The sequence below is a fragment of the Protopterus annectens genome, chromosome 5.part1 (genome assembly GCF_019279795.1).
Source record: "Protopterus annectens isolate FY-2018-M chromosome 5.part1, PAN1.0, whole genome shotgun sequence".
NCBI classification, from domain to species: Eukaryota; Metazoa; Chordata; order Ceratodontiformes; family Protopteridae; genus Protopterus; species Protopterus annectens.
The window spans coordinates 350955685-350978690 of record NC_056736.1 but is presented as its reverse complement, the minus strand read 5'-3'; the positions used below and the strand labels follow the sequence as shown (position 1 = coordinate 350978690).

General features: G+C 37.4%; 1 protein-coding gene across 6 annotated transcripts in view; it reads right to left on the bottom strand.

Annotated features, from left to right (window-relative positions):
- The window catches only part of ARAP1 (ArfGAP with RhoGAP domain, ankyrin repeat and PH domain 1), a 2759262-nt gene that overhangs the window by 228341 nt on the left and 2507915 nt on the right, over window positions 1-23006 (bottom strand). For all 6 annotated transcript variants that reach the window (XM_044073028.1, XM_044073030.1, XM_044073029.1 and 3 more), the window contains one exon: window positions 14849-14899. In XM_044073028.1, the coding sequence (XP_043928963.1) occupies window positions 14849-14899 (51 nt within the window). The remainder of the gene's footprint in view (window positions 1-14848; window positions 14900-23006) is intronic.

Here is a 23006-nt window from a genome sequence, read left to right as displayed (position 1 = left end):
CAGGATGTGGACTCCATATGTTCAGAAACTCCAGTCCACAAAGACAGCTAAGGAGTGGTTGAAACCAGATAATAACTGTATGGGTGAAGTCTGCATCTGTCCCGGGTCCATCACAGCAGCCACTGTAGTGAACTTTCTGGTCAACAGAAGGAGGGCTGTAAGTACAGCACAGCATACAAGCATCACATAAATCACTGAGAATGATGCTGAAGTGAGATTACCCCAGGTTTCCTGTTTGGCCCATGGAGTGTGAAGGATCTGTTTATAGGTCATTCCCTCATTATGAGCAGCTCCAGTCTGGGGGAAGCCAGATTTGTGTAGAGTAGGAAAGTGGTTGTACAGAAAAGCTGGTGATAAGAGCACATCTGTGAACTTAAAACAAAATTAAAAACTAATACATGCATCTATGGCATTTATAAAAGTCTTTTGTGACTTTCAGTCTCAAGGCATTGATATGGCACAGCACAAATATAAGTAGAAATAAGCCTCATGTCTTAAGACAAATTAATAATATATTTCCTCATGAAACTGCTGCACATAACAGCCTGACCCTTGGCTAGACTGTAGAATATATATTAATTACTGGAGGACAGTCCAGTAGATTGAAGGTATGCAATGGTGTTTCTAGTGCACAAGGGTGAGTATGGGCAGGGGATCTAGGTTAGTTGAATTTATTTCTCATTTCAGGAAGTTTAGAAAACAAATATCCAGGAAAAAATGGCAGAATTTTTGACCAAAAGCAAACTTGCAAATGAGAATCAACAAGAATTACCAAAAAAAGGACAACAGTATTAGTTATTTGTTTCTAATAATTTTCCCTCCATGACTGCTGACCATCAGTCCTCCATCAATCTTATCCCACATACCTTTAGAAACATCAGTCGTGGGAATAAGTAGTGAGTCTTCCTCCGAGAATATTCGACATTCACAATGTAGTTTTATAACTACATTTAATGCACAAAGTAATCTTTGTGTCAAAATAGTGCGGAAAAACTGGGATTTATTCAGATGTGATCAGACACTTTTTCAAAAATTGGGTAGTACACCATCTATAGTGTTTAAACGTGGCAGAAATCTCAAGAACCTATTAGAAAAGCATCAGGTTAGGGTTTCTAGTAGAGTAGGGATGATTAAATGTGGGAATTGCAACTATTGTAAATTTGATGATGTCACCAACTCGTTTGCATTGAATGGACAACATTACAAATTAAGATCAAGGTTTAATTGTAATACTAGGTTTATAGTTTATTTGATTAGATGCACATGCTGCCCTGCATTTTATGTGGGCAAAACGGAGCGTAATAGTGGGATAGAATGTATGAGCATCTATATGCCATCAGCCATAACAAGTTAGACAATGCCTTAGCTAAGCACATTCATTCATATGTGGGTCATCAGTTTAAATTTATGGCCATAAATAACATTTTGCAGGACACTGGGGGGGGGGGGGGGGGCATTTTCTTTTAAACTAGAAGAGTTGGAACTAATTTGGCAGATTAAATGCTTATAATGTCCCATGCTTAAATGAGACATGCTCCATTAGTAGTGTTCTTAAACTTAAAAGTTTACAAAGATAAAGTTTGTTATATATTATTCATTAAATTATTTCTTGTCACTGTTGAGTTTGTAATAATGTTGTTACCTAGTCATAAAGCATTTATGGTTTCTTAAGATTTGTCTTAATCTAATGGTATATTCAGTATTAGTTCTTGTGTATAGAGTTCTGAATTTAGCATGATTTTATGGTCAATTATTGAAGAAATAGTTAAAAATAGTTAACAAATTTTTAAGAAGTTTCTTTTGGGTAATGTCTGTTTAAGTAAGCAATTATCTTTTGTCCCGTGTTTTTTGATCAAGTGATTATTTAAGGACTGTTTAATTTCCTTGTTTTTGTACTTCTGATGAAGTTTGCATGACTGCAAACGAAAAGCGCTTAAAGTTTTTTATGTATTTTAATAAACCTGTGTGACAACTCTACTGCTGTTCGAACTTGTGTTTAAGATTTATTAGTTTCTTGTGCCGTGATTCCTTTCTCAGAGTGAAGACAGATCCTGCCTCTATGGTCTGGCGGGCCATACTCCAAGACACAGCTGTCTGTGTTTCAGGACAGGAACATAATTCTCCCTAGGTTATGGAACTTTATTACATTTCCACCCCCAGTATCCACATTAATCTTTTGTGCAACTTAAGAGAGTGTTTTTTTTTCCATTAGCCCTAATACTGCCCCTAGCTAGTAGATGCAGGAACTCAACCCATATCACCATAATGTCTTACTATGTTCCCCCCTCTCATGTGGATGTGCTTTTCCTCACAAGTTTACCACAGGTTACCATCACTGGTTGGTAGAACAAAGCCCACACCCTCACTCAGCGTTGCATTAGTGGTATCAGCAAACCTCCAATTGCTAGTTGTTAATATGGCCAGGGTCTGGAACCCCTATTTTCTCATCTAAAGATGAATGAGCCAGCATCAGCCACTCAGTCATACCCCCCCCCCAAACTTCTTTAGGACCTGATGCACTACTTAAGCTCAAGTCATCTGGGTCATAGTTAGGGCTTTATTTATCTATACAACAAAGCTGGGCAGTTACTTCTAAGTTCAGTACTACAGTTCTAAGGCAAGGTAATTCATTGTAGCATAAAAAGTGTCTAAAGATAACACAGTGATATTATTGTATTAGTTCTGCTCTTTTACTATGAAATACCCATAAGCAATCTCAAAGAAGACAGACACTCCCGGTCAACAAATGTAAATAAATAAATAAATAAATACTTGGAGTTGACAGGAACTCTCTATATTAACTAGTCAGCAGCAAAGCATCTGTTTGTCATTCCAACTCACTAACACCAAGTACCACTTGAGGGCACCTCTATGGTTACATTTGTTTGATCCCTGAGGTGACAGCTATCATGGACATTACACCCAAGTCACATTCAGTAGCGTGGCTAAGTTAACATCCACGTTTAAATTTACTGTAGAAAACCAAACTGAAAAGGTACCTGAGTTTTGTCACTTACCTCTTAACTTTGTTTTTATGGTGGAATTAAATGTGGTTTGCTTAGACATTTTCAAAGAAAATTGCCTTACTGTGTACTCTTGTGTTTTTATCATTTACAGCAAGGTGATTTTTTGTGCGTGTTTTCAGCCTTCTGATAACAGTGGAGCAGTAATATTGTTAGCCTCCTTTCCCTGCATTGAAGTCTAACAAAAAATGCATTCAATAAACTATTCTTTTAACATTTGAATAGCTACAGGTATTTGAAAGCACTCACAGCCATCATTGTTTAACTGGATTCATTAATGAGGCCCCAGAGATATTGCTAGTGATGGAAGCTGATCAGATTCCTGCTGTAGATATAAAACCTTTGCCCACAGACCTCAGGATTCATTGTTCAGGGATAAATATCGGATCCCATAGCAGCAATATCCTCTTTCTCATTTGACAAAATACTTTCAAGGAAACTGGTACAACATCCAGCAATGAAGCAAGTTCATCTAAGTCCACTGCTGAGGCAGCCCACAGAAGATGTTGATCTCCAGGAAGATTCCACAATCAAGCAATTGTGTTCTCCACAGAGCAGAAGAAACTCTAACTAAACATTGCCTAAGAATAAGCCTCTATGAAAGGAAAACACTCTTTGCAGCACTTTCTTTGAGGCTGCAAAAGGTTTGACATTTAACACTGCCTGAGAAGCAGTATTGGTGCAAGGAAAGCCAAGACCAAGGTAAGTATGCAATGCCCTAGCCCACCTGCTTTTGTAGAGTGAGTTTGATGTCTCAGTTCATTTATTTTCATTTCCAGTACGTCATACGCTGAAAATGCATTTCAAAGCTGGTAAACTATCAGCGATTACCTCTTTCTTTTGATTTGCTTGTTTTTTGTTTTATTACTGCATTGCTGGTGTTATGCTATATATTAGTTTTGTATAAACAATAAAAATGAGAATAAAAATTTATGTTATTATTTATCTATGCAAAAAAGGTGCATGTTCATAGGTTCATAGGTAGGTACTAGGCTATCTGCCCTGGAGCCTATACAAGCCCAGCCAACAAGGTACCCTGGCTTTTGCCACCCAAGAAAATTATTTTCCTGTGCCAGTGTCGAGCAGAGTAACAGAAGTGATCGCCGGGGTGACTTTCCTATTTCCCATCCAATCATCAAGATTTTTCTTTAAGAGTGCTATGAGGAGCTTTGTTTAATATACATAGGTAGTTTATTCCAGAGTACGGGAAGTCTCTGGGACAGGAATCTATCCCTCCAACATGTTCTGTTTATTCTGGTGACAAGGTTTAGGTCCCTAGAGCGTGTAGCTCGTAGGGATTGGGATTTCTTTAAGTGGAGCATATCCAATAGCTCTGGGTTTGACATAGCTTTGTATGTTAGGCAGAGATCACCTCTGAGTAGGTGATATGCGACGAAGTAAAGCTGGAGTTTTTTGAAACGGTCTGCGTAGGGCATCTGTTTGAGGCTGGTAATCCTCTTTGTGAGGTATTTCTGCGGTCTTTCCAGTTGTTGTAGATGTCTTCTGAGGTACATACCATGTCCTTGTCAAAAGCTGGCAATTCCAGATATTCATGATCTGTCACCCTCCGGTCTTCAATTTTTTTTTTTTTTTTTTTTGTGTACATTTTCTAAATTCCTAGTTTACCACCCCCCCCACACACACACACACACACACACACACACACAAACACAAAAAGCTCCAGTCTTCAAAGCAATGCAATACCGACATTTGGCTTCTAGTAGTGCAGTACACTAAAAATGGTCATACCCCATAACTTTTTGCACCCTGGATCAAGTTACTGTTACAATTATTTATTTATTTATTTTCTTAAAATGAATATTGACTGTCTCCACTCATTCTTTCATCCCCAGCAACAGTAATAATCTACTTTGCAGAAGGTACTTATTACATTTTAAATACCATCATTATGTATTGACGAAAATGTTTAATTATAGCGCAGAACGTATAGCTTGATAAACTTTATGGAGATACAAGACATGAAATGAAAGGTGTGTGCTGCCTTGTTATTTTTTTCATCTCCTACACTCATTCATTCATTTTGTTCACTTTAGTATATGCTCAACCAATTCAGGAGTAAATGACTTATCATGGTTTTGATAACTTGGACTGTCTCTGATGTTTCATAGTGTTTGTACTAATAATGTGCTTATGAGAATTATTTGTCATTTGTGTGTACCATTCACATGACAGGGATAGTTCAGTGAGATAAACATTATTACTACTTTTAATATACCATTGGCATTGATCAACCATATATTTAGGGCAATATCGTTCACGTGAGAGGGATGGCTTAGTGAGACAAATGTTATTACAACTTCTACAACATCCATGGCACTGATCAACCAGATAGTTAGGGCAAAATTACTGGCTTTTACTAATTTACTCAGGCCTTTTCCTGACAAGTGATATTTACTTAGTGTTACAGTACACCTGCATCTGGAACGTAATGAATGTCTGCTCAACAGGTTATGCACATCAATTATCACCTCTGTCTGAATACACAGAGCCTTGCAGTAGTCAAATATATGTCATTAACACATCTGTAGTGTCTTTACAGTATGTGCAGTTTTAGTGTAACATATTGAGCTATCACCAACCTAGAAAAAGCCTCACCAGCTGTCACTGTTACATTATTAAACATCATTATCACCTTGATAAATGTGCATGCAATAAATTGATCTGTATCAGTGTAGAGTCATGCAAAAGATTTTTTTTCCAATGTTTTTCCTTTTTTTCTAATTCTTTGTACTGTTATATTGTAAGACAGTGATGTATGTGCCATTGATTACCATGTCTCTTTTACATTAGATTAATAATGTACATGGAATAATTGTACATGGAACATGATAAGGTAATATGTAATCTGCCTTTACATCACAGGTACAAGGTACAGAGTTTGATTCTGGCCTCTGATGTATGGCTAGGCTTGTAATAGTCTGTAAACTGAGCTTAGTATTCACCTATGAGCCTAGGTTATGTTTCATACTTTTGTGAATTACAGCAAATAAACATTGTGCCATATAATAGTTTCCTGTATGGCATGCTCAAAATATAATTTTCTGCTGTACTGCTTTCCATCTGCTTCTGTGCAGGCAAACAATATTATGTCATTCCAAGCTGTTGCGTTTTTCAGGTGTAAGTTCCAGTGTAAGGCAACTGATCTTGACTTCACTCAATGAAGATGCCATGTGTTCAGGAGAAATCAACCAGCATCTACTTGCTGGGGCAGGAAGCAGACTCTTATGGTAGTACCAGTGGTTCAGACAAGGTTGCTGACCTCCTACTATGATGCAATGCAAACCAGAGTGAAGACAGACTATGACACAGACAATTCGATTCCAATTGTATGTATCCATGAGAAGGCCATTGTCACTGATAAGGAAGATGCTTGTCCCAGTGATTCCAGAAAGACCACTGTAAAATGCCACAGCAGACCTGAAAAGTTATGGCGAAACTGACCACAATAGTGAGGGTGAGATACCACTTGCAGTCTTTAGGAATGTTGGAGCAGATACCAATGGTCATCAAGTTAAATCTGATTTTATCACAAGATGAATTGCCTCTATCAGTATTCAAGAATGGATGAGGTATCACTGACAGAAGTATGAAGTCCGCCATAGTCAGTGTCAGTTCAAGTGCTAACAAGGATGATGATAGGCCTCCTAGTATGCAGAGCAGTCCATAGTATGCAGATTGTCATGGACAAAATCCACTACACCTGAGTCAAAGTAGCTCTTCATCTGCATGGAATATCTGACATTATTTGACTGACAAGTACATGCAATACAGTTAGTAGTGTCAATGGTCAAAGAGCACCATCTAAGAACCATGCAGGACATTCCATTCCAAAGTATGCTAGGCTACCCACTAAGGTATGTCAAGTATGCCCACAACATAAGAACATCATGAGGGAAAAGTACCTCACAGCAGCACATATTGATGGCTTTGTGGGTCCAGATGAACCTGTAACCAACCTAGGCTCAGATAGTACAGAGATGGATTTCATGAATTTGATGATCCCAGAAGAGTTGTACTCCCATATTGCTAATGGAACTAATTGCTGTGCTGCACAAAGGCAGGCCGCAGTAGGCAAGGTTGGCAAACAGTGGAGTCTCGTATGTTCTAGAGACATATGCACATTCCTGAGTGCTGGAATATGCATGTCAAATGTATACATTCCAGAACACAGGCAGGGAAAAACACCACGTATGTGGTGGCTTCTCAACAGTTTAGTATATGACGTGAGAGTGGTTTGAAAAAATTCAGCAGTATTTTCACTGCAATGACAACTGCTTGAGCCTACCACAGGTCTTTGTGGGTCATGGCAGGCTACACCATGTACAGCCCATACTGGATACTGTATGCATACCTCTCAACCATACTGAATTCTTTGTTATATACTGATTTTGAGGCCAAAATAATGGGGTGCCACGAATTCCCGATTGGCCCCTTTACTTCCTGATTTTTTTTCTTTTTTTTTTGGGGAGTACAACTTTAAATTTATTGCTGATGTCACCACACAAGCGGAGCAGGATTTTACAGTTCAAACCAGCTAAAAATCCACTAGGCGAGTTCAGGGAACCAGGAAGTTAACTAAATTACAAAACGTGGTAATACTTTAAACAGGCTCTTTTATTACAAAAAATAAAAATTACAAAGTTAAACTTGTGCCACATTGCCAATTGATTCTGACTGCTCTGCAGCCCGCCCGGCATCCACCTGTGTCTACACTCCCATGAGAAAAGAGAAAATGTACTTTCTCTGGTGGCTTAGGTCTTGAGTTCCAGGTAAGTACAAAAAGAATAAAAAAAAGAGTATGTTACATATGTGCCACACTGCCTGTTGATTTAAATTTTAAAATGAACTCGGATTTGGGCCGAGCACAAAGTGTATCTAAACTACGTCCAAACAGGCAGTTAGCTCTCATCTACAAGTTACTTTATTTGGTCACTCATTGGCACAGAAACTACACAGCTCAAACGCAGCAGCTCAAGACATCAAGTCAATGCAATATATTTAGGAAATAAAAAGTAATGATTACTGATTGATTTTATGATCCATTCCAAATTACATAAAGAAATTTAATAAGTGCACGGGTGACAGCGTACTTAATGTGTGCAGTTTCTGCGCCAACCGTTGTGTCCTTCGTCTGCTTGCTGTTGCCTTTTCCTCCACGGTAAATTTAAGTCTTGAGCATCCCACCTTTGGCATCTATTCTGCTCTAGCATTAAGTTACTCGAAAACAGTAAGTGATTGTAAGCTTTCATGGGTGTACAACTGGAGGGCTCCTTATTCACTGCTTAAAAGTTGCTTTATTGTGTCAAAAAGTTGTAAAACACAAGGGATTTGGAATAACACCACTGCATCAGAAAGTTATGCAAATGAGCAAGCCTTCAGCAAAAAAACTTTGGGGGGGGGGGGGTGAAACATTCCAGTAGTAGACTAATGTAGTGCAAAATTTTTCACTTTCTTTACCCCTCCCGGACCGCTTACTGTCTTTATATTTTTGTTGCGTTTCACAGTTAACATTTGCTTATTAAAAGTAAAGGGGGGAATGTAAATTATAGGAGTAGGAAGATTTCAGGTTTCCGTTTTTCCCCAATATTGCAGAACTGCAGTTACGAATTGGGAGTGGCATAAGGAACACGTTGGCAATGTTTATAAGTTAACTTGGCCAGGATAGTGTGAATCATGGCTGGCGCCTAGAGATTTTTTTTTATGACATTTGAGTATCGTGGCTGAACTTGCTTATAGCCAGTTTTAGGAAAAGCTCACATGGTGTAGTGTACATTCCTCTCTGACTGTAGTGTTCAGGGTCATGGGTTTGACACTTGGGACTGCTGTTTTTTTGTACCTATAATAGACTTCCCACACATGTCAAACAGAGCACCTCACTGGCCCTCTTCAAGAGAAATCTTGATGAGTGGATGGGAAATAGAAAATTCACCCCAGGGATCACTCCAGTGGCTCTAATTCAACAGAGGCACTGGGAAGTAATGTTGGGTGGCACGATGCCAGGGTAATCCTGTGGGCTAGGCTTGTAAAGGCTCCAGGGCCATTAGCCTAGTACACACCTATGAACCTATGAATGAGTGACTGAATAAAGTAACTTGTAGACGAGAGCTAACTGCCTCTTTGGACGTAGTTTAGTTACACTTTAAGTCATTACGCTGTCCACTCTGTCAGTCTTTTTCACCTTCTGTTTTAGCCATACAGTACATGTTTTTTTTCTTCTAACCCATATTACGTGAGGTGTAGAGGTGATTGTTAGGAAAGGTGCAGTGAACCAAGTAATACTGCATTAATGTTTCTAGTCTATCCCAGGGGTGTAGCCAAAAATTTATATCACACTCAAAACTCATACTGTTGCCCCACCAATTTTTTGTATTTGTGTATGATGGTGTCTGAGAGCTTGTTAAAGGAATGGCAGAAATCTTCTGTCAGGTCGGTTAGATGTCTTTGATTTCACATAGGCAAACAAACCAGAAGTACCTCGAACTTTATGTCTGGCTCACCATACCTTTGTGTGTTCTTATTTGGCAAGGACAAACAAAAGTATGTTATTTCATTTACACATCTTTCACTGCATTGAATATTTTATCTGTATTGTAATACTTAATAATATGAAATATCTTGCTCTGTCTTACTTGCTGAAGCAAGTCCTGCTTATCTCAGTTTATGAAAAGTCATCTCAGGGTGGGCCTGCTCAAGTATGGATGTTGCAACTAGATCATTATTTCATTTTACATGTATTAAAATAATACTGTTGCTCCCCAATTCTCACTTGCTGGGCTATACTTTTTGTAGTAGTTTCTGAAATTATTTTTTGCTTTGTTTGACTTCAGTTATGGTGCTTGTCTTTAATGTGTGTTGCTATTTGTGTTGAGAGCTCTCTGGTAGTGGGGAGACCATATTCTAGTCTTGGGTGTAGAACATTAATAGTAATGGCACGTCTAGCATTGATAGTTAAGCTTGAAAATTTGTAGACCGCTTTAAGCTGCTCAAGCATCTTGATGGTTACTTGAGCTTCTTTATGTATGTGGTTTACTGTGATGTCAAGGTTTTTCTGCTTGTGAGGTAACTATTGGTAGAGGAGAGTTTAGGTGGTCAGTAATGTAAAAGCTATGTAAGCAGTTTTTTTCTGGGTAGCAGAAAGCACACTGGTAGTTTTATTGGTATTATCTGTAAGCTTATTGTTTCAGAATCAATTCTATATAGTTGAGGTCATGCTGCAGTTCAGTATCAAGTAGGACAGTATGCTTGTTAGCTTTAATCATAACAGTATCACAGCATTATGTAGTTAAATACAGGAAAAGCATTGATGTGCATTGCCAATTAAAGTAGGACTGGTTGGGCCAGACATATGGAATGTTTTATTTTCCAGGTAGTTATTGAGCCACTGAGCAACCTCTGTAGAGCTACCAATGTCTCTTTTGGTATGTACTTTTCCAAGCACCTGCAGCAATTGGAGAGACCACAAAGGTTCCTCAAAAGGAAAATTCAAGGTTTTCAGCATCTGTCCTATAAGGATCATCCAAAATCACTGTCACTTTATTCTGCTTCATACAGACAACTGAGGTGATCTCTGCCTTGCATAAAAGGCAGTCTTTTACCCTGTTTTATTGGAAATGCTGCATATCCATAAGGCAAATGGTACATGGGGTTACTCGCTCTAATGGCCTTAACCTGGTATGTGACATTAATAAAACCTGCTGGATGGACAGATTTGTCTTCCAGAGGTTACCACACCTTTGGAATTGGAAAAGACTCCCACTTCATTTCAAATAGAACACCTCATTAGCCCTCTTCAAATGCAATCTGGGTAACCGTAAATTCACCCGGGGGTTCCATCTATGTCCCTCTTAGGCATGATAGATGCTGATTGTGGAACATGAAAACAATTGATGTAACATAAGCTTCTCTCACTGTTTATTAGAATCTAATGAGTTGCTATCCAACAGGCAGTTGACATAATCCAGTCCTGTTGATATCTATGTTGATGACACCCATTAATCCTATATTTCTTAATAAGCAATTTTTAATAAAAAAATGATTTGCATTTATTATAGTTTTATTTTATACCAGCTTAGTAGCTATTAGAATTAATTTGATTTTTTTACACAAAATGTATTTATTTTAATTTTATATGAGTGTATTTTTCTGGTTATATTTTGTGTTTAATATTTTGTCTATTCTGTTGGAGTGGGCGGGCTTACACAACTATGTATGCACATTTTATGTTAATCAGTGTACAGGTTTGTACCTATTTTTAATGGGCCTTTGTCCAAATTTTTGATGTTTCCAAGTTGAGAGGTATGGCTGTATGTCATGCATGCAGGATAGAGTACAATGTGCATCATGAAGTAGCAGTAGAAGAAGCCTTGGTTAGCTTCCATGGACATTTGATATTTAGGCAGTTTATGTCTGGTAAGCCAGACAGGTATGGCTTTAAGGTACAGTTGCTGGCAGACTCTCACAGTGGGTATGTATGTGAATTCAGGTGTACACCGGAAAGGCAGAGAACAGAATATTGAGGTCAGGCTAGCACAAGTTGTGGTTGACTTTACTAGTGGACTGAATGGCAAGAAGCATAACATTTACTTTGGCAACTTCTTTAACTCTGTCTCTTTGGGCACAGCAATTGCTGCAAGTTGGCCTGTATTACTTTGGAGTCATGTACACCAATAGGTCAGGATGGCCACTAACATCCAACAGACAGACCATTGCTAAAGCATCTCGACAGTGCTACAAGAAGACACAGAGAGGACCACTGCAGTAAGGAAAACTCTCTGAAATGTTATGGCTTAACATACCACAAACAGATATTACAATTAGTGTTGGTTATGCAAATGATGATATACTTTCATATTTTTGCAAATAACTCTGCTAGGAAACATGTCAACATGCTGAGTAAGACCTAATTTTGATGATGGTACCAGTACTTACAACGTGCTTAAAAAACTGTAACTGCATGCTGCATACATATACACCAGTTTCAGTTTGCTTATAACTTAACTTACAGAAATTACATTTTTTTCATATTTTGATGAATTACTCTGCAAGGAAAGATGGCAAGATAAGTAAGGAATCACTTTGAAGCCACTATCAAAATGTACAAGTTCATGTAATGACATAAATGTGAGTAGACACATGGACAGATATCACAATTTGTTTACTGGCTGGATTATGAAAATTAATACTTTAATCATATTTCTGCCAATATCTGTACAAAGAAGTAAGGCAAGGCAATGGGTGAAGTCTACATATTGAGAGCAGAATAAAGACCTATTTCTGCAAAAAATCATGCCTATCTATAACACGGACAGAATTTAGTACTAAGTTAACTGCCCTTGCGAGCCATTGTAAGCCTAGCCAATTATCCCTTGTGAGGCTCAAACCCTGCACCTTGTGTTTGTAAGGCAAACACCTTTACCATTAGGCCACCATCCCAACTTTTTTTTATCACATAATGGAAACTATGACATTTCTCATAATTATGCCCATATATTTGCATGGCAGAATGGAGACAGCAAACATGATGGATTATTTTGAAGGTGACATCAAGACACACAACTTGTACACAGATATATAGCATCTGTCTGTTAAAAGGTGATGAGATATTATACTTGTCTGATTATGAGGTATATAATATGTATTATATTTCTGTGAATATCACAGTAAAGAAGCATCACACAGTACTGGTTAAGGTAACATTTTAAAGCTTACATTCACGCAAACATATCAGTTACAAATTGTATGGGTCTTTACATATGTTCATTGATATACTGGGATATATTTTACCATAAAGGTAAAATATATGCATAACATCTATATTATTTGCCAAATATGAAATAACTTAGATGCACTCCATCATCATTTACACTGTTGGGAAGATCTGTTTCTGCTGAACAACTTTCATATTAGCCTTTCTGGTGTGGCTGTTATGGTTACAGATCTGTTTTATGTACTGTTTTAGGGGGCCTATATTACAACAATGAAAAACTGAAATATCGAGTGCTCACATGAGTGACAAATCAGAAACTCAAAATCGAATTCCTGATTTTTCGCTCATGTGAGTGCTCGATATTTTAATTTTTCTTCGTTCTAAAGTAGACCCGGTTTTAGAAATGGAATCTCTGAAAATGAGCTCAGGCTGCACTATTGTTCCTATAGTAGAAGTAAGCAGCTGCTCCGGAGTGAATGAATTAATACAATCAAGCAAAGAGCTTCATTCAGGCTCGGATGTACAAAAAGGTCCTGAATAGAGTGTCAGTTTTTGCACAACTTTTTAAGATTCACTTTGACATTACACAGTTAAAAATGTACTCTCTCCCAAGTAAAACTGCTAAAACCAGAACATTCTGAGTACATTCATTTATCAGACTGCATTTGTTTTTCATCATGTGTGGTACACACCATGCATTTTCTCTCACAGTTGCTGCTGGAAACAAAGCAGTCTTCAGATATAAACAAAGGTTTGTTACTTTTCAAGGCTAAGTTTTCCTCATCTCATATAATCACTTATTTATTTAGACATTTGTTGACAGGATTAGTCCGACTGGGAAGATGCTCCTTTTCAGTGGAGCCCCAAGGAGAAAAGCTCCATAATTATGCATACATGATATAGCCAGAAGAATACCATAAGTCACAATACAATTACTATCTCTACTGATCATACATGCAATTATTAATAGATTTAAAGCAAAAATGTAGGGATCCTTAAACATTTTGAGGATTCAAATAAACCATAAGAGTATATAGTTGCATCGGTACAGAAAATAGCATGTAGTAAGATCCACAAGATCAACACAGACTATAACATCATATCAGGATCTGAGAAAAAAAGTCATATGACCTATTTTATGGAAATAGGAGGAAGGTTTATAAAGAAATAAGGTGAGGAGTAGAGAGACGGCAAGGGAGAGGTTGATTAGGTTGGGTCAGTACATGAGCAAGTCCAAGAGTTTAATAGAGTGTCCTTTAATGTTTTTTTTTAAACAGTAAGTGTCAGGAATTAGTCTTATTTATTTATTTATTTATCTACAACTGTTTACCGGGACATTCCGACTGGACACAAGTCCTTTTTCAGTGGAGGCCCAGGGAGAAAAGCTCCACAGAATGACATAGTAGATGGTAAACAATAACAGTCAAGGTATGTTTATTCCAGTCTTTGGAAAATGAATGATTATAGAGAAAGTTGCCAATGTTTTTACTGGGTTTATATATCTCACGGAGGTGTTGATCAAGAGCTGCTGAGTGTAGAGGGTGATGAGTGTTGCAAGAGCAGGACAAGAATTGGGCTGGTTAAAGATACTGTGTGCTAGGTGTAGCTGAGGCAGAAAGAGTTGATGTTGTAACTCAGGCCACTCTCTCTTCTCTGTTTATTATAAACCACACTGCAGGCATGGCTTTATAATATACTGATATTATAAAACTAAATGTTTGTAGTGTAAACTGTAATTGTAATGCAAAATTTTATATATTAATATATATATATATATATATATATATATATATATATATATATATATATATTCGTCCTGCAGAATTACATACATATTCATGCTTAAGCTTATGCAGACATCGAGCCACATTCAGGGGCAAACAGTGTGGCCCCCACAGCACTACCAGTCAAATTTAATTTAGTTTTGTAACTAGGTTACCCCCATCAGGTGAGCAGAGGCCTGACCATCCACAAATGCATACAGTGCAACTAGATTCCAGCAAGGCATCTGATGTGGTAACGATAGGCACTAGACAGAAAAGTTAAAGGATAAGGACTGGGACCTAAGCAAACCTGAAACAGCTCAAAAGTAACTTACCAGTGTTGTTTTTCTGCTCGCTCAGCCTCATTCACAATAGTAAATCCCCAGCTGTAAATAAAAAATAATATATATACATGTAACTTTAATAGTAGACATTGAATACTCTGAATTCTAATCCAAACATGCATAATATTATTTATATCTCATATTTATTGATTTTATATGATATATCCTTTCTTAGTTTCTACAGTGACAATAATTTCACATTTCCAAACTGCATGCTATCTGCAACAGTATATATCCTTGCAGTCATGTTTCAGAAATGTGCATTCACTTTGCAGATTCAACTACATCATTTAAGTCACCTAGCATTGTATGTAAAGAACAAGTACCCTTGAATTTCTAGTTGCAAACTAGAAATCTGTGTTTAAATATTGTTTGTAAGTAAAGTTCCTTACTTGGCATGCACAACTGTGAAGGCTCCCATCCCCTAGGTTCTACACTACAACCCTCCCCCTTTTTTCTTGATGTACTCTTTATATTTTTTTGTTTGTTTTCTTTTTTAGCTTTAGTACTCTGTATACTTGTATTCCAGCATAGTGCTACAATTGTTTTCAAATTCCCCACATGTGTTAAGAGTGCTACAGCATTTTTTATTACTCTTTACCAGGATCATCTTTTAATGTTATCAGACCTATAAAATGTATTAACATTAAGAGGGGTTTTCTTTTTTCTTAGTATAGCATGCAAATAATCTGTAAAACTGTAGTGAGATTTTTTATAATTGCAGTTTTGATGTCTTGCTAAATGAATTTTGCAGCAGTTATTTTATGGCTGATTTCCTGGCCTTGGTTCAGCCCCGCTCCTGTTGGGCTTCTGCCACTTCCTTACCCTACCTCCATTCCCAGCCACCCCATTACTAATAAATTTATAGTTAACCTCAAGCCAGTCCTCTTTCAGTCAACCAATCAGATCTATCTCCCATTGCCTTCCACACCTGCTATCTCATCTTTGCTTTTACCCCTTATCATACAAATATGCACTTATCTTCTCTCTAAGAATCATACTAATTAGTATCTTAGCTGTGTGTAAAATGATGTTCACACATATGGCATTACTCACCCTACTACTATTCACCACCACATACCACTGCACCTCCTATCTTTGTCAACAAATCATTTACTACCCCTCACTTACTTTTCCTCATCCTATTATTCACTCTCCAATAATCACTAATATTATTAATATCAGCATACCTTTACAACACAAACTTTTTTAGATCTATTCACCTTTAGATATGCCCAAACACATAAAACACAGCATTTACTACGCAAAATACATAAATTATCCTCGAAATCCCTCTAACTTTTATTTCTCAAGCTAATACAACTCAAACTAAGTGGTGACATTCATCCCAACCCTGGCCCTGTTACTATAAACCAAATACCTCACTCAACACCTAACACTCCCAACTTCCACAACCTATCCAATAACTCTTCTTCTAACCTATTCATCTTAAATATGAACCTTAGAAGTATTCTACATAAAATCCATGATTTACATGCAATCCTCCCATTATACTCTCCTGATTTAGCTATACTAACCGAGACTTGGCTTAAAACTCAGATACAAGACACAGAAATCCTCCAACCAGTATACAACATTCTCAGATGTGACAGACTACTAAAGCATGGAGGTGGCGTTGCCATAATGTATAAAAAAAAATTAAAAGTAAATAAGCTACAGTATAAACCCCCAGTAACCTTCAATCAAGAAATATTAGCCATGTGTCTGCAACTTAATCCCCAAAAACACATTACAGTGATTGCTGTCTATTTCCCACCAGGTGATAACCAGTCAGGGATTGAGAATTTCCTCTACTGGACAGCCTCTACTTTCACTCAGGAGACTGTAATTATGGGAAATTTCAATTTTGACGAACACCTGCACAGCAGTAAACCCATCCAACTTCATTAATCTGTACGGATTTTCCCAAATGCTATCCTCACCAATGAGAATGGACAAAAAAACTGGAAAACAAACTTTACTTGACTGGATAATAACAAATAAACTTAATCTCTGCAAAAAATCTGTCTGTCTCCCAGACTAAGTGATCATTGTCCCACCTACCTTATACAACAACGAACCAATACCCTAAAAACACCAAATGCAAGCACATTAGACAAAAAAGAAATTTCTGCCCAGACCTCCCTAACTCCCTTCTGGAAAAATTAACTCCCTTCTGAAAAAATATAACTGGTCTCCACTTAAACAACTTCTCCATGACTCTGTTGTAGAATTCTTTAATCAGACATTTCTCAATATACTAAAGTTACTGGATCCTCTAAGAAAGATACATGACAAATTTAATGGGCTCCCATGGCTATCAATGGAAACAAGACTACTCCTCAGACAAAGAGACAAAGCTTGGTACCAAGTAACTAAAACTACAACATCTCAGATCACTTATCAGAAACTTAGAAATCAGACCAAAAAGCAAATCAAAAATGACAAACTTACTTTTCAACACTCCAACAAAAACATCAAAATAATCCCCAGAAATGTTGGTGTACAATAAAACAGCTCCTTAACCCAGAAAAAGTTTTACTCCTGAACCTAACACCAGTAACACCCTTGATTTTATAGCAACATAATTCAACACCTGCTTTATAAACACTATAGTAGCACTAATGAAAAATGATAATTCCACCCCACTAACTCCCCCAATATCCACAATAAACTCTAACATTTTTACACTCAAACTTGTCAACACAAAAACCATCAGACAACTTCTAACTAAGCTAAAACCCACATCCTTTGCTGCTGACCAACACCCCAATGAATACCTCAAAATTGAAGCAAATATTATAGCATATCCCATCACCATTCTAATTAATAGTTCTATCCTTGAACAATATGTCCCCAAACTATGGAAAACCTCTTATATAATCCCACTACAGAAAGGGGGACCATCAACTGACCTCTCCAATTACAGACCAATTGCTATACTTTCCCCCAGCCAAAATCCTTGAGAAATGAATAAACAAACAAGTCCTGCAGTATTTACTAAATAGCAACCTCCTTTCTAAGATACAACACGGTTTTCGACCTAAACACAGTGCTACAACTGCATTAACTTACTTCACTAATACCATTGACCAACTTAAAAACAGTGGTCATTTTGTCTCAGCTATTTTCCTAGATATGTCAAAAGCATTTGACACTGTTTTACATCAAAAGCTACTACTCGAACTAGCCTCTCTTAATATATCCCATCCTGTCCTGACTTGGTTCTGTAGCTATCTTACTGATCGCAAACAAGCAGTCAAGTGGTCTAATACACTCTCCCCCTTACTTCCTATCAACATAGGTGTCCCACAATGGTCAATCCTGGACCATTACTATTCTCTATATTCACTAACAAACTACTCTTTTACAAATAATGCCACAATTATCCAATATGCAGATGATTCCTCCCTCATATGCTCTGCCCCTACCCTTCCCAAGCTACTTGAAACAACACAAAGTGCATTTTTAGATGTCGAGAAATATCACTTAAACTATCAACTAATTATTAATCCAAACAAAACAAAGCTTATAATTTTTACAAATAACTCAAACTGAAGAAGTCAACCACCATTTGCTATCTACTCCTCTAAGAAAACCAAAATATTACCCATTGACCACACAAAACTTCAAGGAGTCGCAACTGATAACTCACTAACATTTGATATACACTTGGCTTTAACCATAAAAAATGTCCATATTAAACTTGGTTCCCTCTACAGAGCCAAACCATTTCTCTCCCAATTCCACCAGGCAAGCCATAGCCAGAACATACCTTCTCTCCGCTTTCTTGAATGTCTTACAAAATCTTAGAAAGTCAGAATTAACTAAACTGAAGGCGTGATATAACAAAATAGCCAGGTTTTCTCTTAATCTCCCCAATAGAACACATCACTGTACTGCCATACATGAGCTAAACTGGGATGAACTTCTCCACTTACTGTGTATAAATCAACTAACTGTTGTCCGCTCAGTTATATCTCAACCCAGTAACTATCTAGCCCTCCAAAACCTAGTTCAACCATATAGTAGCAACAGAGCTCTAAGATCAGATAAACTGCTACTGTAAGTCAGTAAGGTAAATAATTCTTCTGGCAAGTCACTATACTCACAAAAGATATCAAAAATCTGGAACACAATCCCTCAACATATTCTTAGCTCAAACAACTCTAAGAAATTCAAATGTCTACTCATAGATCATTTCAGAAACAAATGGCTCTGCTCTTGTACTTATCCTGGGTAAAAAACTTCCTCTGCCATGTCTCTTATTATTATTGACCAGCTATAATTCTATTCCAACACACTCAATGTACCCAGACTCACTGGGTTCCTCTTTACCTAGTACACTTACTCTGTTATTTCCTTCTTAAATACCCCTTACCCATATCTACCACACTATTTCTGTATCACTCTATAATAATGGTTAAATAACTCTTTGTAACTTTCTCTTTTTTCACATTTGCACTGTTCAACATTAATGTATCTTATTTAAACGTATGCGTTTTATTATCATATATTTTATAACTATGTATACATTTTTGTACTTTTTGTCTTGTACATCTTTGTTAATATATTGCATTTATATATATATATATATATTTTTTTGTAAATTCTTGTTTTTTGTCTGTGTACTGTATGTGGAGCTTTTCTCCCCAGGCCTCCACTGAAAATGGGGTCTATATCAGCATATTGAATGCTGAAAACGCCAAATGCAATTTAATCGAACTGAAATGTTCGAAATCTCAAAAAAGTGAACTGACGGAACATTGATTTCTTTCCCAGGGAAAGAAATCGGTGTTCCGTGCAAAAAAAAAAAAATCTTCAATACTTTAAACACTGACAGAAGTGGGGGGGCTTTGCCCCACACCCCCCTACTTAAATATACCAACTCCGAGACCGCACCACAGTGGAGGAAATAGCAAACTCTGATGACGGCCCACCGATTTCTTTCCCTGGGAAAGAAATCGATGTTCCGTCAGTTCGATCTTCTGAGATTTCGAACATTTCAGTTCGATTAAATTAAATTAGGCGTTTTCAACATTCGAAAGGCTGATAGGAACCCTGAAAATGGGCCTTTGGCCCAGTCAGACACTCCCGGTAAACAAATGCTAAATAAATAAATAATATTTACATCTATTTTCTTCCTCAAAATTTACTTGCTCCTTGTCGAAGACATCAACATATCCAAGTTCTTCCCATGGATATATTTCAAACTAGAGTGCTTATTCTGTTGTTTCAACACAGTGCCATTATAACTTGTAAGTTTGTACTTAACATTGATATATCTAAATAATAACAGAAAATAAAATTCACAACTGTCCAGTATATTAATACAAAGTTTAACTTCAATCCACTAACACTCTGACATCAAACTTTTCTTTTTCCTAATCTTCTGTATCATAAGAAAAGTATGAGCTAAAATATTTTAATAGCATATTCCTCTCTAATTGTAAGTGATGCAGCGGGTCTATATTACACCATTAAATGCTTAAAAAAGCAAATGATGATTAATCGACCCCATGTAGGCGAAAGCTTACAATGTCAAAACCTCAAAAAAATAATTTGTTTCCAAGGGAAAAAAAATCGCTGTTCCAAAAAAATAAAAGAAAAACTTTAAAACATTACATAAAGTGGGGGGCTGTGCCCCCCAAACCTCCCCTACTTAAATATACCAACTCCGAGATCACACTACAGTGCCGAAAACGGCAAAGTAACGGAAGTGGCTAAGCGAATTCTTTCCCAGGGAAAGAATTTGCTTAAAAGCCACTTCGCTATTTTGCCTTTTCGCTGTTTTATGTTCGATCAAGCTGCATCTGTGATCACGTAATAGGTACCCGATACAGCAAGGTCTCACAGTTTCAAACAGTATTTCGTTCTCATAATTAAATCAAAAAAGTCCCTATAATAAATATTTATTTAATAAAAACAAGGGAATTTATGTCAGTACATTAATTACTTCTTTTTTCTTTAATTGACAAAGAGAATAACATGTAATACTACCTCCACTAAGCCTATGTTTCATTTCTAAACTTTGAATTTATATTTTATGTATACAACCCTCAAATTTCTACTCTTTAAACCATATAAAATCACAAATCATATAAAAATAATCTACACAAGTGTTGTAACTAACCCGGGAATTCATTAAAATATACTGCTTGTACTATAAAGGCCCTGTTTCCATGATGCAATATTTTGCTGTTTAGAGACATGCTAGCTGTGATGAGGAAAGATCTCATTATCAGCTAATTTGTATGTCTCTGAATTACAGGTACTAATGTGATGTGCAGATCTTTGCTTATCTGAACAGACAGTAAACTGCTGCTCATGTAGGCATTGGCATTCTCCCCAGTTACTCTTCCAGAAACACAAGTGAAAATTCAAACACAGACACATCTCAATCTCTTTACCCATCCCTTACATGTCTGCACACAGCTGTTTTTCTCCCATCTCCAATCCCCGTACTAGATTGTGTGTCATTACGGCAGAACTGTTCACAAAGCCTGTACTACTGTAAGTGCCATTACACCACACTTGTGGAGTAATCCCTGGTGTTTAGTGTTTCACTCCACCCACCCCCCCATCCCTGTACTGCAGTTAGTGCCACTATGGCACTAAGAAGTAGAGTAACTCTGGTGTTTAGTGGCTAAAACACTCCCCCCAGTACCCATACTCCTCTCACGTTAGGTAATTGAACCTGTCCAACTACTTTAATGTGGTATGGTGGGCCACTCTGATCTTAACAGCTGAGCAATTTCTTCAATAGCTCAGGCTGTAGATGTCTTTCTGGAAGATGTTACAGAGAGAGGAGCACATGGTTAATTAGCATAAGCGTCTTTTCCAGAGTGCCTTATTAGCATAGCATGCAGCACAGCTGCAGTATCAACTCTAAGCAGAGCAGCATGTCTTTGCTCTACAGCACCATACAGCACTGAATTAAGGCTGTTGCTGACCCTAAGCAAAGCTGCATGTCTTTGCGCTACAGCATCATACAGCACTGAATTAGGGCTGTTGCGCACCCTAAGCAAAGCTGCATGTCTTTGCCATGCAGCACCATAAAGCACTGAATTAGGGCTGTTGCGGACCCTAAGCAAAGCTACATGTCTTTGCGCTACAGCACCATACAGCACTGAATTAGGGCTGTTGCTGAATATCAAAAGGTTACCACAACATGTACACAAAGGTATACATATCACAGTAGCTTTATGAATTCCTCCTTGGCCTTTCTGTTAAAAACAATGACATTTATTTACTTTTATTTCATTTAACTGACTTTCTTACCAATTTCTTTGTCTATTTTTTCATTAAAAAACATACTTCTTCTGAAATTCCTTTCAAGATATTCCAGCTTATATAGTTTTTAAAGACCTTTTGCATTTGGTTTACAAAATTTAGTTTTCCAGTTTCATATAAAGAGAAATCCCAAGCCTTGACTATGATCTATGCAGTCAAGTATCTGCTTTTAAATGATAACCTAGTGAATTGGCAAACTTGGTCAAATATCTTAATGCATAATTCTACATGTCTTGGAATTTCACACGCAAGTTTCTTGCATAATCAAAAAAGCAGATAAAACTGTATGATGTCTCTGCTGCATCATTTCACTTCTAACTCAAAATACCTATCTCTAAACTAACTCACTAATTCAATGATCCTTCATAGGAGTTTCTATAGTGCAGCAAAGTACAACGGCTGTCAGTGAGGCAGCTGATTGCATCAGGAATGGCCTATTACATGGGAGTGTAATTTGCCACTGCTGATATGTGAATGGAACAGCACCATTCTGCATTAAAAGCAGTGATGTCCGATAATGAGATTCCTAGCCATCTCCAACTTGCACCTCAACTCTGCTTTCAAGCTGCCCCATAACATTAACTAGCCTTTTTTCTCTAATCATGTTAAATGGCAATCTCCTAAGTCTGACCTTTAGTTTGCAAACTCTTTCTTCATAGTTTCAGCCTAGAGTAGGAGCTCATAAGGTGATAGCCTGTTCAAAGTTTACCTTGCTAAGAAATGGAATTCCCTACAAAATATCGTGAGAAGTGACACTAAAACACTATGAATTTTTTGGGCCCTTACCAACATTTGGACAGCTTCCTAGTGTCCCACATCCATCACAGGGCCTAGCACCTACTCCAACTCACCCCGA